Raw genomic sequence first — 17,696 nt, 5'->3', positions numbered from 1 at the left:
TTATGAAAAAATTTTCTATAAAAATAAAATTTTGACAAAAATTTCTGTAAAAATACAATTTTGACAAAAGTTTTCTATAGAAATAAAAGTTTGACAAAATATCTATAGAAATAAAATTTTTTTGTTTGGTAGTTCTTTGGTAAATTTTTTTCCATATTTTGGTAGATTATTTTAGGCTCGTGTGGCAACCGCGATTTCACTACGACCACCGAACGACATAGCTAGTACGGTAGAGGTTATAAAAATGTACCAACTCTCGCAAGGTCATCAGTCTACTATTGTTCCATTTATAATATTTAAATGTTTATTTAATATTTATGTAATAGAAAACAGCTATTTGATTTCATTTCATTTGAATTCGTTCATTATTAAAACCATTTGCAATAACGTTGATTTATTTATACTTCATAATATTTGTTTGTACACAATATTTCGCACGTAATAAAAATTAACTCAATGCATAAATATCTACATTTTAGGGCAATTAATAAATTATTTTCTATGGATTTATTATTCAAAAATATCTAGTTTGAATATTTATGCCAGCTATTGCTTTTGTATATGTTCAGTTCAGTATTTCATATATGTATATGTGGTATATAAAATACAATGTGAATATAATATTCACATTGTTTTGATCCAAAAATAAATTTTGTATAATTTTTAATAAATAAGGGCAATATGGCCATATTTGAGAAAATCGGGTGTACGTTAGTTAAATGAACTGAAAAAGAGAAAAATATCTATAAACAAATGATGTATATGGGATGAAAGTGTACGCGTATATGGGAAATCCCAAACACAGTTTGCAATATCCGTTTTAATAGGTTAGGAAAATAAAGGAATTATCTTTCACATTTAAATCTGGATGCCAGTATTTTTCCGGACACATTTCTCTCGAGGAGTACACTGCACAAACTGCACATTTTAAATTTTTTGTTAGTAACTCGATTGTAAAAAGTAAAAAGATTAAGCTCGCTTAAAGGATAGTGAATAATCAGTTTTGTTCGCATTCAAATCTATCTACGAATGGTAAATTTTCCTCAACGATTTTATATTCAAATTCAATGTTGTGGCAATTTGGCTCCACTTAAACATCTGGTAATTGGTTACTAATGAAGACATCACTATCAATCATAATCTTCTTGGTGGGGGTTTTCATCCATCACAAAATCGCTGAGTAAACTCCAATGCTGAATACTTCGTATTTGTTGATTTAAAAAAAAATCGATGGTCATAATACGGCACAGCGTGGTAAAACACAGTAGCCACTTCAAATGTCTCTAAAGACTAGCTAATGGTTTCGTTGCTTATTATTGATGGCTTGGAGGGTGAGCAATAATGACAAAATTGATTGTCGTGAAATACACCGATTGTGGAGTTTGATTTTGTATTGGCCGTTGGTCTTCTTCTTCGTCTACCAAAAATCATATGCCATCAATAGTTTTGTAGCTATGTATGTACCTTAGTTACTTTAAAGAACACTTTAAGCCGATTTAAATCTATGTTTCTTTATATCTAGCCTCACAAATGGCTATATAATATTAATGGTGTATTAATTAAATGCCTCCCCACCTTCTTCTAGTCCGGTGTGACATTAGTAAATTAGAACGTTCTTTGATTACAGTAAAATCTATTTCAAGGAAACTTTTATTTCGAATTTTCGATTGTATTCATTAGGCATTTTCGTTAGTATTTCGTGATGAGATAATTGTGTAATTTGTGTTTGTTTGAAATTTGAAAATGTTTGGTTATTGATCATTTCTAATTTCCTGTTGCAATTCCCATAATATAATTTGAATATTATATGTGATTATTTAAAATTATTTTTAAAATTGTTGTATATTTATTTTTAGACAATAATAGTTCAATGAACTTATGAAAATCTTTTCAATTCCATCTCGGGTTAGTGTACACGCAGCGAAGAAATATTATCACCTCAAACATGTTTCAAGAGCAAAATGTTATTTTTCTATGGTGACCATGTAACATGTTTGTCACTAAAATGTTATTTTCTCGTCAAATATAACCAGCTTGCCGAAATCAGATACATGATTTCCTAGACAAGAACATGGTTTCGAAAACCATGTTAAATGGTCACCACCCAAATATAACATTTTGCTATTAAAACATATTTGAGGTGATCATATTCCTTCTCTGGGTGTATGTACTTGCGGAGAGAAACGTCTTTGGGACTGAAAGATAGAGCGAGGAAGTAAAATATTAAAATAGTAAAATATTCTGACTAGAATATTTTATAGACCTATAACATTTTTATCTTAACAATGTTCGACGTAAATGTCGCAAACGAAAATAGTACCATCTTAACTAGATGTTTTTGGGACCTAATTTTTAGCACATTACACCCAAAAAAAGGTTTACTTGGATTCAAAGATGTTGACCTTCTCTTAAGGATTTGGCATTGGTTCCGACCTAAAGATCTTTAAAACAAAGGTACCATACACTCAAAAAAAATGGATCCTCTGCTTCACTAAAGCCAATTTAACTTTATTTTACTTCATGGACTTATAAAATTGGAAGTTGTTCCACAAACATTACTTTTAAAGCGCATCCCGGCATCCCCTAACGATTTTTTTCACTTCCGATACAATCCTTTTGGGCAAGTCTTAGAAAGTACGGAATTAGGCCGTTTTAAGTGCTCATTTATGTTTTGGGCAATTAAATTTCGCAAAAAAATTATAGAAAATCAATAAAAAAGTAAACAAAAAATAATAAAAAACTAGTATATTTATATGGCCGTAAGTTCGGCCAGGCCGAATCTTATGTACTAGAGGTGTGCACGTGAGTAATATTTTACTCACGCACACTCACGAAAAGAAAATTTGTACTCACGCACACTCACGCACGAAAATACCGTGACTCACGAAAAATATCGTGACTCACGGAAAATGTCGTGACTCACGAACAATTTTTTGAGTTATTTACCTTAGCAACGTGTCTGAAAACATGAGCATTATTAAAATCGAGACCGTTATTACACTCTTAACATCCCAGTTGTCCTTAAATTGTAAATGAATTTAACTCTTAAGCGTTTTCTGTTGGTGAGCGGGATTATTTTCGTGAGCGTAAATCTTTCCTCACGCACACTCACGAAAATAATATTTTCTTGACTCACGCTCACGCACGACATTTTGGTTTGTTAATCACGCACACTCACGCCGTTGCCATGAGCGTGACTCACGCGTGAGTCACGAACATTTTCGTGAGTCACGACAATTTCGTGTCACGTGCACACCTCTATTATGTACCCTCCCCCATGGATAGCGTAGAAACTCCTACAATCGAATTACTTGGGTTGTGGTATCTTAAATCGTTTACTAAATTGTGAGTTAGTCCATACGTGGTATATATTAGACAAAAAAGGTATGTGTAGGTAAGTCTACAAATAATTACGAATCGATATGGATTTTTGCACGGTACGTAGGGAGCCAGAGTTGAAATATGGGGGTCGCTTATATGGGGGCTATATACAATTATGAACTTGATATGGACCAATTTTTGTGTGATTGGGGATCGATTTATCTGAGGGCTATATATAACTATAGACCGATGTGGACCTAGTTAGGCATGGTTGTTAACGGCCATATACTAGCACAATGTACCAAATTTCAACTGACTCGGATGAAATTTGCTCCTCCAAGAGGCTCCAAAACCAAATCTCGGGATCGGTTTATATGGGGGCTATATATGATTATGGACTGATATGGACCACTTTTGACATGGCTGTTAAATATCATATACTACCACCACGTACCAAATTTCAACCAGATCGGATGAATTTTGCTTCTCCAAAAGGCACCGGAGGTCAAATCTGGGGATCGGTTTATATGGGGGTTATATATAATTATGAACTGATATGAACCAATTCGTGCATGGTTGTTGGATACCATATACTAACATCACGTACCAAATTTCAAGCGAATCGGATGAATTTTGCTCTTCCAAGGGGCTCCGTAGGTTAAATCTGGGGATCGGTTTATATGGAGGCTATATATATGGACCGATTTCGACCAATTTTTACATGGGTGTTTGAGGCCATATATTAATACCACGAACCAAATATTAACTGAATCAGATGAATTTTGGTCTTCCAAGAAGCTCCGGAGTTCAAATCTGGTGATCGGTTTATATGGGGACTATATATAATTATGCACCGATGTGGACCAATTTTTGCATGGTCATTAGAGACCATATACTAACACCATGTTCCATTTTTCCAATTTCAGCCGGATGGGATGAAATTTTCTTCTCTTAGAGGCTCTGCAAGCCAAATCGGGGGATCGGTTTATATGAGGGCTATATATAATTATTGACCGATGTGGACCTATTTTTGGATAGTTGTTAGAGACCATATACTAACACCATGTACCAAATTTCAGCCGGATCGGATGAAATTTTCTTCTCTTAAAGGCTCCGCAAGCCAAATCTGGGGATCGCTTTAAATGGGGGCTATATATAATTATGGACCGATGTGGACCAATTTTTGCGTGGTTATCAAAGACCATATACTAACACCATGTACCAAATTTCAGCCGGATCGGATGAAATTTGCTTCTCTTAGAGGCTCCGAAAGCCAAATTGGGGGATCGGTTTATATGGGGGCTATATATAATTATGGACCGATGTGGACAAATTTTTGCGTGGTTATCAAAGACCATATACTAACACCATGTACCAAATTTCAGCCGGATCGGATGAAATTTGCTTCTCTTAGAGGCTCCGAAAGCCAAATTGGGGGGTCGGTTTATATGGGGGCTATATATAATTTTAGATCGATGTGAACCAATTTTTGCATGGTTGTTAGAGACTATATACTAACACCATGTACCAAATTTCAGCCGGATCGGATGAAATTTGCTTGTCTTAGAGGGTCTGCAAGCCAAATTTGGGGGTCCGTTTATATGGGGGCTATACGTAAAAGTGGACCGATTGACCCATATGCAATACCATTCGACCTACATCAATAACAACTACTTGTGCCAAGTTTCAAGTCGATAGCTTGTTTCGTTCGGAAGTTAGCGTGATTTCAACAGACGGACGGACGGACGGACATGCTCAGATCGACTCAGAATTTCACCACGACCCAGAATATATATACTTTATGGGGTCTTAGAGCAATATTTCGATGTGTTACAAACGGAATGACAAAGTTAATATACCCCATCCTATGGTGGAGGGTATAATAATCATCCCCGCTTGGAATTGACTTTTTCACTTCCTCCTGTGCAAATATCAAAAACCTATGTACATACATTTCCATGAAATGAAATGCGTTCAAAGATTTTTGAAATGAGTAAATTTTCCCTAAATTGTGTCCTTCAAAATATGAAATTTTCTTCAATTAGACAAAAATTATAAACTTATTTGTGACATGTTGAAATTAGTAAAGTATCTTATTTAACATTTTCTAAAATAAACCTATAATTTTCTTTCAAGGCTTTTATTGGAACAATTTTCGCGAAATTTGTTTCTGTGTAACACATAGTTTTTTAGGACTTATTAATAAATTTAGTGTTGACTATATACGAAGCTTTATTATTTGATAGACATGCGGAATTTAATGGAACGACGCAAATTTAAAGCAGCGATTATGAACGTTCTTTTCATTAAAAGTATTTTACTTAATATTAAATATTGTGTAAATTGATTATCTTAATATTTATCTTTAATATTAGGTCAATATTTTGTCAGTATAAAAACAAAATTAAAAGGTCAATGATATCAACTAGAAACAAGAAATGTAACCATAAAAAATGAATATTTTCACTGATAATGCTATTTTAATACCGGACATACACATAAAAATCCGATAGCGAATTTCCGATAAAAATATAAAAATTCATCTACTTGCCACCCATAATACTACTTACCCACCTTAGTCGACCCACATCAGGTTAGCCATACAAAAACACACAAACGTTTTTTTACCTTATGAATAAATTATTTCAAATCTTAGCAAAAAAAAAAAGAACAAATAAATATTCATGAGTTCTCATGATTTAATAATAATTACGATGATTATCTTACAAATTATAAGGGACAGTCTATTACATTGTCTGCTACTTCTCTATTTGATCGCCCTTTTTGTAAACATTTATTGCATAAAACTCGGGCAAGCGATACACTTTTAGGCGATTAGTACTAAATTGACCATTTGTCACAGCTTTGACATAGAAAATATCCTTCATTTGCAATTCCCTAAAGTCATTATCGTGATGTTGAATATTTCTCGGTCTGTAGCCTTTGTGATTTAGTAGTTTAACATAGATAATGTCGTTATCGCTCAAGAGATTTCGTCCTTGATAGGGTGAGACATTTCTTGATTTTGGATATACCAATATTGGTTGTATGGGAATTATATCGTTTGGTGTGGCTGGATAAAAATCATTAGCTGCGAATAAGGGTAATACAGCGGCCATTGTCAGTGGTCCTAGACATAAGAATGTGAAGATAATGATGTAGGAATTGTTTGTATTCTGGAATGAGAGAAAAAAATTTTAGAAATTAATGAAAATTTTGGCTTTTATATATTTCGAGATTAGAGAACAACAACAAACATTAATCAACGAAAATCGCTTTATTGTTGTTCACAAGATTCCCCATTGAACCAATTGCCGAAACGCTTTTGTCTACAGAAATTAAATTTTGACAAAATGTTCTTTATATAAATAAAATTTTGACAAAATTTTCTATAGAAATAAAATTTCTATAGGAATACAATTTAATAAAATTTTGAGAAAATTCTCTATACAAATAAAATTTTAAGAAAATTTTCTATAGAAATATAATTTTAAGAAAATTTTCTATAGAAATATAATTTTTACAAAATTTTCTATAGAAATAAAATTTTTACAAAATTGTCTATAGAAAAAAAAATGTTGACAACATTTTCTATAGAAATAAAATTTTTAACGAAATTTTCTATAGAAATAAAATTTCGAGAAAAATTTTCTATAGAAGTAAAATTTTGACAAAATTTTCTATAGAAATAAATTTTTGACAAAATTTCCTATAGAAATAAATTTTTGACAAAATTTCCTATAGAAATAAAGTTTTGAAAACATTATCTATAGAAATAAAATTTTGACAATATTTGCTATAAAAATAAAATTTTGACAAAATTTTCTATAGAAATAAATTTTTGACAAAATTTCCTATAGAAATAAAATCTTGACAAAATTTTCTATAGAAATAAAATTTTGACAAAATTTCCTAAAGAAATAAAATTTTGACAATATTTGCTATAAAAATAAAATTTTGACAAAATTTTCTATAGAAATAAAATTTTGACAAAATTTTCTATAGAAATAAAATTTTGAAAAATTTTTCTATAGAAATAAAATTTTTACAAAATTTGTATTGAAATAAAATTTTGACAAAATGTTCTATATAAATAAAATTTGTACAATATTTTCTATAGAAATAAAATTTTGATAAAATTTCCTATAGAAATAAAATTTCGAGAAAAATTTTCTAGAGGAATAAAATTTTGGCAATGTTTTCTATAAAAATAGAATTTTGACAAAATTTTCTAAAGAAATAAAATTTTGACAAAATTTTCTAAAGAAATAACATTTTGACAAAATTTTCTATAGAAATAAAATATTGACTAAATCTTCTATAAAAAAAATTGGCAACATTTTCTATAGAAATAAAATTTTAAGAAAATTTTCTATAAAAATAAAATTTTGAAAAAATTATCTTTAGAAATAAATTTTGAGAAATTTTTTCTATAGAAATAAAATTTTCGACAGAAATTAAATTTTTGAGAAAATTTTTTAGAAATCCAATATCTTTAAAAATTTAGATTTTCGTGTTAGGTAGGGTTTTTTTTCGGGAACGGGATCCCGGGAATTCCCGGGAATTCGCTATGTTTTCGTTCCCGCTTTCCCGGGAATTCCTGCACTTAATTCCCGGAAATTTTTCTTTACATTATTATATATAAAATAGAGAGATAAATACTACAAATATTTTTTGTTTTGATTATTTTTAGTACCATGGGGTAAATACGGGATTTTAAATCCCGTCTAATGTGAATGGGGTATAATTAAGCCTAAGTATACTAGAATACACAAAATAATTTAATTTAATTGTTTTCGGTATTTTTGTTAATATATAATAAACTTCCTATTTAAATAATGTACCAAGTAGTAATAGTTGCTTTGTCTGACATACAGTCGTGGGTTCTAGCCCAGGTTCTAACGACCTCCCAATTGTTTAAAAGATGGTTGCTCTTCCTTGTTAAATTGTAAGGGCCGATGTTGAATGTGAACCACACCTAAACGCCAAGTTTTTTTCCGAATTTTATTTGACATTTCAGACTTACTCAATTTGAACCATGGAGAGATACACAATCCAACAACGTGTTAAAGTTATCCAGACTTATTATGAAAATGGGCGTTCAAATCAAAATGCATATCGTGCACTTCGTGATTTTTTGGTCAATTTGATCGTCCAAATGTGCGTACAATCGCAAAAATCGTGGAAAAATTCGAGTAAACAGGGTCTGTAGAAGATGTGAGAACACCAGTGCATGCTCGTACAGCTCGTACTGCAGAAAATATTGCCGCTGTTCGCGATAGTGTGGCTGAAGAGCCGTCCACCTCAACTCGTCGTCGTGCCCAACAATTGCACCTCTCACGCTCGTCGTTGATGAATATTATGCATAAAGACTTGCATTTACACGCTTACAAGGTGCAATTGGCTCAAGAACTAAAGCCTCTTGACCATTCCAAACGTCGTGAATGGGCAGAATGTTTCCAAGAAATGGCAACAGTGGATGATCAATTTTCGAAGAAAATCATCTTCAGTGATGAGGCACATTTTCACCTCAGTGGATTCGTCAATAAACAGAATTGCCGCATTTGGGCGAATGAGAATCCAAAAGTGATTGTCGAAAAACCAATGCACCCATAAAGAGTGACTGTTTGGTGCGGTTTATGGGCTGGCGGCATCATCGGTCCGTATTTTTTCCAAAATGAGGCCGGTCAGGCAGTTACTGTGAACGGTGTTCGCTATCGTGAGATGATAACGAACTTTTTATGACCCGAATTGGAAGATATGGATGTGGACGATATGTGGTTTCAGTAGGACGGTGCAACTTGCCACACAGCTAACGAAACAATGGCTCTTTTGCGCAACAAATTCAATAGCCGTGTTATCTCACGTAATGGCGATGTCAATTGGCCGCCAAGATCATGTGATTTGACACCGTTGGACTTTTTTCTTTGGGGTTATTTGAAAGAAAAGGTGTACGTCGAAAAGCCAGCAACAATTCAAGAGCTAAAGGATGAGATAATTCGGCACATTAACGGCATAGAACCGTCATCGAAAATTTGGACCATCGGATGAAGGTGTGCCACCGATGTCGCGGCGCCCATTTGGCCGATATTTTGTTCCATACATAATTGAGTAATACCAATATATCACAATAAAATAAAACTACAATAATTTCCTAAATAGTTGTGTTTTATTCAAAATCAACATCGGCCCTTACAATTTAACCACCAGGCAACATTTATCATGGTAGTTACTTTAATTTCAAATATAGATGGTGTATTCTTTTTGGGAATATTGACCGAAAATTTGCATATAGTAAAATATAGAGGCTCTGTTTTATGATGGTGACATCAAAATAAGTTTCTTCCATTCCATACAATTTTAATGTAAAAAATCCGACTTTATCGAAAGAGACTGTCCATTATAAACATTGTAAACGTTTTTTTTTTGTATTTTGTGTAGTACAAAATATCTTTAGTATATATATAGTATATATGGCTGATATAAGAGATTAACATAATATACATTGTTAGTTGTCCAGACAGCGCCTTATAACCGTAGGTTTATGCGATTTCTAATTTATTCAAACGTCAAAATATATGGCACATCGAAGCGGGTTTCCCTTTGACCGGGATCCCGGGAAATTCGACAAAATGTCCCCCTTTCCCGGGAATGGAAAAAGTCCGGGAAAAAAAACCTAGTGTTAGGTCATACAAACCAGTCTTGGAGTGAACTATGACCTCGGTTGATTTCACCATATCATCGATAAACACTGCTCCTTGGCGGATCTTCATAGCCAAGAACTGAATTAAGCTCATTGATGCACAGTTATTTAGTCGATCCACACCGACGGTTGTAAAAAATAATCCCACGAATATGTTCACGATTTAATTTCATTTTTTTTTTGGAAAGATGAGTCTTTTAAGTTGCTATTAACAACACAAATGACGCTCATGTGTCAAAAGATTCTGGGTACTGATACTGAAGCTTTACGATGGATCTGTCAGTAGGCAGATTCCAACACTGCACCGAAAAAAGTGAACTGGTTTATAGGAAGAATGAACTACCACGCACGAAAATTGAACTAAATTTTACTCCACATTTTGAGATTTCCACAAAGCGTTGTTAAAACCAGGAAATTTTAATGCCCTGTTGTACTTTTTAACTGCAGTTCACGAAATTACATCATCTCATAGAAGAAAAAATTAACTAAAAGTAAATAAGAAAATCATTGGCGCCAAATCATGATCATTTTAACCATACAGTAGTTCATTCTTACTATTATTGGGAATCGTAGGAAGATTTTCATTTGTTTTAGTTCATATTGATCTTATGTGTACGGTCATTGAACTTTATACTCACGTTTAGTTCATAAAATTTTTGAGACATACTTAAAAAAGTAAGATTTCATTAAGCCGTGGAAAATTTCGATAAAAAATAATAAAATTTAACTACAAGCAAATAATTTTTTTCCAATAAAAATAAGTTAAATTTAGCGGAAATTTTTTTCTCTATAGGGTTGTCCAATCTCGAAATATAAAAGATAACCCGCTTAATATGGATAGTTTCTCAGCAGACCTATATAAGTTTAGCCACTATACAGTAAAAACGGTTGACCTAGGTTAGGTCAAAATCAGAGGAAAACTACCATTAAATTTTATCTTTTTTATTATTCAGCTTACTCTCATTTTCATTTTCGCATAGAAGATGGTATCGTTCGTTAGCGTCATGCTTTTTAAATATCTCTGCATGCTCACGAATTTTTCTAACAGCGTTTTTTGTTTTATTTCAAATTATGATTAAATCCATGTGAACTGCATCATAATATTCTATGGAATTTCTTATATTTGGATGTTACATAGTCTTCAAAACTACTTGTGGTTTGGGATGAACTACTGACACAAAGTTAATTAATTATTAATACAAGCGTCTCAAAATGTTTAATGCTATTTGTTATATTAATTTAATGAGTGACGTTATAATAAAACAATACTTGGGTTTGGTTATTATCAAACAGTTTTGAGCCATGACAAAAAAAATCGAAACTCTTTTTCTTTTTGTTTCAATGCTGGAAGATAGATACATTCCTCCTCGAAGTTTAGGGGTGACGACCCCAAAAATGTTTAGGGTTTGCATATATATGACGTTTGACCATTAGTCTAACTGATTGGTCTCTACTTCCCTAATTAAAATATTCACTGCCAAAAAGAAAAAAGAGAAGTTTCTTTTACCGCACGCGCTTCTTTCTGCCTGTATTTGCATAAACTCTGTCATACATTAATCATTTGAAAAATTATATTAGTGGCGGGGTAGTGGCGTAAATTTATTATAACCTTGACGGAGTACAAATCTTCAAAATTAATCGTATGTAATAACATTAATATTAATACATATACAATTACCATATCAATCAAATAAGCCTATACAAAAAATCCAATTTTAGACACGTGATCTAAAATAATATATTATTACACTTAAAAAGATATTATTTTTAACTATATATTTTGATGAAGAATTTTCGGAAGAATTTGATTTCGACCGAAAGTCTCGAATATTTCTAGAACACCCATCATAGGATGGGTGGTATACTAACTTTGTTATTCGGTACTTATAGAAATATTGGTCTCAGACCCCATAAAGTATATATATTCTGGACCGTGATGAAATACTAAGTCGATCTAGGAATCTCCGTCCGTCTTCCGAACCAATAACTCTAACATCCGAACTTAACAAGCTATCATGGCACGAGTACTGTTATCGTTCTGACATCGGACCATTAACAGTAGGTTTAATGTTGGAAATTATAGAGGTATTGCTAAACTGAATGCCATTGGTGCGGTTATAATAAGTTTGTAATTCCGTTTATGATTAGGGAGAAATTCTAAGATGATCTTACGATATCAGTATCTCCGTCTTTCTGTTGGTTATAATCACGCCACTGTCTTCAATAATGAAGCTATCCTTCTGAAATTTAGCACATATTCTTTTTTGTTGCTTGTAAGCAGGTCAATTTCGAAGGTGGACTATACCGGTCCCGGTTTTCATATAGCTCCCATATAAACCGACCATCGACAATTTGCTTTATTCACCATCTATACACTGTATTTTTTTATCCGATTTGTCTGAAATTGGAAATATCCGTAGGTCCATAACGCCTCCGTATTGATATATATCCCCAATTGACTTCTAGAAATAGAAATCTACACGGACGAAAAAGACTATTTTTCGTATATTTCGGTGTAAAAATTATATGTTTGGAACTCAAATTTTTTAACACAATATTTTTAAGTACAAGCAAATAATGTTCATAAACAAGTTTGGGACATATATGTTAATATGTTAAAACCTATTATGTTTGGGACATAAAATGTTTGTAAATATATTATGCTTAGATGCAAACATATATTAATTTGGAAATAGCCTATAAACATATATGTGTTTAGAAAGAGAGACCTTGAGAGTATGCTGCAAGTAAAATAATCGAAGTAACCAATTGGCGCCTTAAAAATATATCTACACAAAGAAAATTTCATTAAAATTTTTACTACCAGTGTATGCCCTTAGATCAAACATGTATATTTGAACAATACAAACAATATTTTGTTTGAACCAATCCTGAAAATATATATGCTTGCAGCAAAATATGTTACAGAAGCGATTTTTTTTGAGGGTGTATATGTATTTTGGGTCCACATATAGGTGTGCCAAATACAGTGTGTATCGGTCCATTTTTGGACGATCTCCCGAGAGGTAGTCCACAAAAACGTATGGTGTGTTTTGGTCGATATTTTGGCATAGCCTCCATATACACCGATATTCCAATTTAATTTGATGGGATATGAGGCGTACCTATGATCCAAATGTCCGTAAAAGAGGTAAAGTTCTCCGATTTTACTTCTCGTGCTCTTAGGATTTCGATCATAGAACGCCTTATTTTACCGGATTTTCTGATACGTTAAGGAAGTTAAAGATTCCATTATATTTTTAGGGAGGTATGTTTGTTCAAATGCAATTTCAGCCTATAATATTTTTGTTGGTTTTTGTCACTCTCGGTCTGTGATATTAGCGAAATCAAAGTGCGAGATTGTACAGCTGATATTATCCTTTGATGACAATTGTCAAAAATTGGTTAATTTTGTTTCAACAAGGTCGCATGTTGGTTTGAGATGAGCCACGTGGTCAGCGCTGTCAGTTTTTTACTCACAAAATAGCAAATGCCGATTTTTGCGCCAAAAATGACGGTATTTTATTTCTATAGAAAATTTGGTCAAAATTTTATTTCTATAGAAAATTTTGTCAAATTTTATTTCTATAGAAAATTTTGTTAAATTTTATTCATATAGAAAATTTCGTCAAATTTTATTTCTATAGACAATTTTGTCAAAATTTTATTTCTATAGAAAATTTTGCAAAATGTTATTTCTATAGAAAATTTTGTTAAAATTCTATTTCTATAGAAAATGTTGTCAAAAATTTAGTGCTATAGAAAATTTTGTCAAAATTTTATTTCTATAGAAAATTTCGTCAAATTTTATTTCTACAGAAAATTTTGTCAAAATTTTATTTCTATAGAAAATTTTGCCAAAATTTTATTGCTATAGCAAATTTTGTTAAAATTCTATTTCTATGGAAAATTTTGTCAAAAATTTATTGCTATAGAAAATTTTGTCAAAATTTCATCTCTATAGAAAATTTCGTCAAAATTTTATTGTGGTGGAAACCTTTCTCAAAACTTTATATCAGTAGAAAAATTTTGCACATTTTTATTTCTATAGAAAATGCTTTCAAAATTTTATTTCTATAGAACAGTTTTGGCCATTTTTTCTATAGTAAATTCTTGCAAAATTTTATTTTTAAGAAATTTTTTGCAAAATTTCATTTTTTATAGAAAATTTCGTTAAAATTTTATTACTATAGATAATTTTGTCAAAATGTTATTTCTATAGAAAATTTCGTCAAAATTTTATTTCTATAGAAAATTTTGTCAAAAATTTATTGCTATAGAAAATTTTGTCAAAATTTTATTTCTATAGAAAATTTCGTCAAAATTTTTGTTGCGGTAGAAACCTTTCTCAAAACTTTATATGGGAGCTATATCTAAATCTGAACCGATTTCAACCAAATTTGGCACGCATAGCTACATTGCTAATTATACTCCCTGTGCAAAATTTCAACTAAATCGGAGCAAAAAATTGGCCTCTGTGGTCATATGAGTGTAAATCGGGCGAAAGCTATATATGGGAGCTATCTAAATCTGAACCGATTTCAACCAAATTTGGCACGCATAGCTACAATGCCAATTCTACTCCCTGTGCAAAATTTCAATTAAATCGGAGTAAAAGATTGGCCACTGTGGTCATATGAGTGTAAATCGGGCGAACGATATATATGGGAGCTATATCTAAATCTGAACCGATTTAAATAAAATTTTGCACACTTGACTACACTACTAATTGTACTTCTAGGGCAAAATTTCAACCAAATTGGGGTAAAACTCTGGATTCTGGGACCGTATTAGTCCATATCGGGCGAAAGATATATATGGGAGCTATATCTAAATCTGAACCGATTTCAATAAAATTTGGCACACTTGACTACACTATTAATTGTACTCCTAGTGCAAAATTTCAACCAAATTGGGGTAAAACTCTGGCTTCTGGGACCGTATTAGTCCATATCGGGCGAAAGATTTATATGGGAGCTATATCTAAATCTGAACCGATTTCTCAAAATCAATAGGGTTCTATTCTGAGTAAAAACACATACTTGTGCCAAATTTGAAGTCGATTGGACTAAAACTGCGACCTAGACTTTGATTACAAAAATGTGTTCACGGACAGACGGACATGGCTATATCGACTCAGGAGCCCACCCTGAACATTTTTGCCAAAGACACCATGCACTAACTTATAATACCCTATTCCACAGTGTGGCGCAGGGTATAAAAAAAAGCTTTCTCACAACATAATAATTCCATGAACTAAAATATAATTAAATTAGCTTTTGTGCCATAAAGGGGTTCACTTTTTTTGAGTGTATAAAGAAAAACATTTTTAAGTCAATTGTTACAACGGTTTTTAAAGTTAAGTTTATTTGTTATTTAATTTTATTTTATTTATTCATTTGCATATTTATTATAATTAAAAATTACAATAAACTAAAACAACTAAAGCTATCGGCTTAAATTTTATTTGCTCGTAAGTAGGTTTTTTAATATATTGCTAAAATGAATAATTCGGTAAATGTGATCTCTATCACAATTTTAATATTATCAAATCTAAGTTTATAATAGAACAGCTCCCCTCAAAATGCTGCTTCTTAGGCTCAGAATCATAAAAAAAATTCTTAAGTGAAGTCATGTTTCAACCGAAGTAACATATTTTGATATATTTTGCTCTTTGAAAATGATCACCAGGAATCATGCAAAACTTTCTTCACAGTGTAAATTAAATTAAAACAAACTTTTTTCTTCCTTTGTTTCGTATGAGTAAAACCCGTGAAACCCTTTTCGTATTGTGTATTTTTTTAATCTGTCAATTCGATTTTTTTGGATCACTTGCCACTACCGAGTTTCAATGAACAATTGATTTTATCTTAACTTTCCATGTTAACATTATAGAACAAATTTATATTAATCTTTAAAATGCATTTTATTTTTTTATAAGGCCGATTGATATTCATAATTAAAAAATTCACTTTTACCAAAAAACACTTTCATTGATTTAATTACCATTTTTTTTTGTTAAATTTTAAATTCCCGACACACGAAAATTTTCAAATAAATTTTAAGAATATCTACACAAACGAAACGAAAAAATATAATAAAACTAGCGGATTACAATGAGTCGTTTAACAACGTTCACAGCGAAGACCATCAGCCAACTGAGTCTGCGTAAAGTCTAACACAATAACTTCATTTGCGCTGAATCGCCATCCAATCGTTGTGATGAGGTGACAAATGAGCCAAAACAAAATTTTATAAACATCGACCCAATGGACACTAAACAAACCATCAAAACAGATGTAGCTAAATTAGAAAAAAAATTCAAATAAAGAAAGAAAATAAAAAACAAAAGCAATATAACAATGAAATATGAATACTGAAAAGGTGAAATAAAATCAATAAATTAAATGGACTCATAAAATATTAATGCGAAAATTACACAAAATGTCTTTATTACAAACAAAACCAGACATTTTTCAACGATTCGATTTCGATGGTTATGGATACGGAAAAAATGATAAATGTAAATATGTTAATGTAAATAAATATTACATCTTTCATATTTGGGTCATTTTTGAATTATTTGCAAAAGTTTTACAATTCAACTAGACGAAAATTGCATAATTGACCCAATATTTGAATTCCATTGCATTTTTTTTGTTTCACTTAAAAACAGGCTTGGAAAATGCATGATAATCAAGTATCATCATAAACCTGTGACTTGATTTAACAATAGATAATATGTATAATACATTTTAAGATACGAAATCTGAACTGCAAAAATAGCTAAGCTGCCAAAAACGCTGACTTAAAGATTAGACACTAAAAAAATTAATGGAACCTTCAGAGCACTAAACAAAATTTAGCTCTTACGTTAGTTAAATGTACTACAACTACGCTGTTCCTACAAATACTCTTCGAAAGGCGCAGCGAAGCGGCCCGGGTTACGCTAGTTGTATATATATTCTTGATCAGGGAGAAGACGATATAACAATGTCCGTCTGCCTGTCTGTTGTAATCACGCTACAGCTTTCAATAATGGCGCTATCGTCCTGCAATTTGATTAGTTTTTTATTTGCAGTCAGTTCAAATTCGAAGATGGGCTAGAACGGTTTTGATATAGCCCCCATATAAACCGACCGCCCGATTTAGGGTCTTGGGCTTTTGGAAACCGTCTTTCTATCAGATTTGCATGAAATCAGTAATCTAGAGGTATTTTACCACAAATTCTGAAAATTGTGAATATCGGTCCATGTTTTGGTATATAGACCGATCTCTCGATTTTACTTCTTGGGTTTCTAGAAACCGTATTTTCAATCCGACTTGCCTGAAATTTGGAATCTAGAGGTATTTTGCGACCACAAATAGATGAGCCGAAAAATGTGTATCGGTCAAGGTTCTAATGTAACCCGATTCAGATTCAGAACCAAGGTTTTTCAGAACCACAATTAAGCGAGCTGAAATTCTATATATTATCAAGTAACCCGGTACGACGAAGAGTTTTCAAAGGAATCTATTACATTTCATTCATGTTGTGGGTATTTAAGATTCGGCCTGGCCGAACTTACGGCTGAATTAAGAAAACATTGTTTAGGTATTTTATTTTGTAAATTTATCGATTTAAGTAGAACTTTGTATGCAATCCACCTGGAGATTAAATCCATGGTGGAGG

At 31.9% G+C, this 17,696-nt stretch overlaps 1 protein-coding gene across 1 annotated transcript; it reads right to left on the bottom strand.

Annotated features, from left to right (window-relative positions):
• Positions 1–6,002: 6,002 nt before the first annotated feature.
• On the bottom strand, positions 6,003–16,226 carry LOC142219421 (uncharacterized). The gene is made up of 2 exons (XM_075288413.1): positions 16,031–16,226; positions 6,003–6,497 (listed from the first exon to the last, which is right to left on the bottom strand). The coding sequence occupies exons 1-2, from the start codon at positions 16,031–16,033 to the stop codon at positions 6,081–6,083; spliced, it is 420 nt and encodes a 139-aa protein (XP_075144528.1). The 5' UTR covers positions 16,034–16,226; the 3' UTR covers positions 6,003–6,080.
• Between the last annotated feature and the right edge of the window lie 1,470 nt (positions 16,227–17,696).

Source organism: Haematobia irritans, chromosome 1 (genome assembly GCF_050003625.1).
Source record: "Haematobia irritans isolate KBUSLIRL chromosome 1, ASM5000362v1, whole genome shotgun sequence".
NCBI lineage: Eukaryota > Metazoa > Arthropoda > Insecta > Diptera > Muscidae > Haematobia > Haematobia irritans.
The sequence above is the reverse complement of the archived record's forward strand: the minus strand, read 5'-3'. Positions and strand labels throughout refer to the sequence as shown.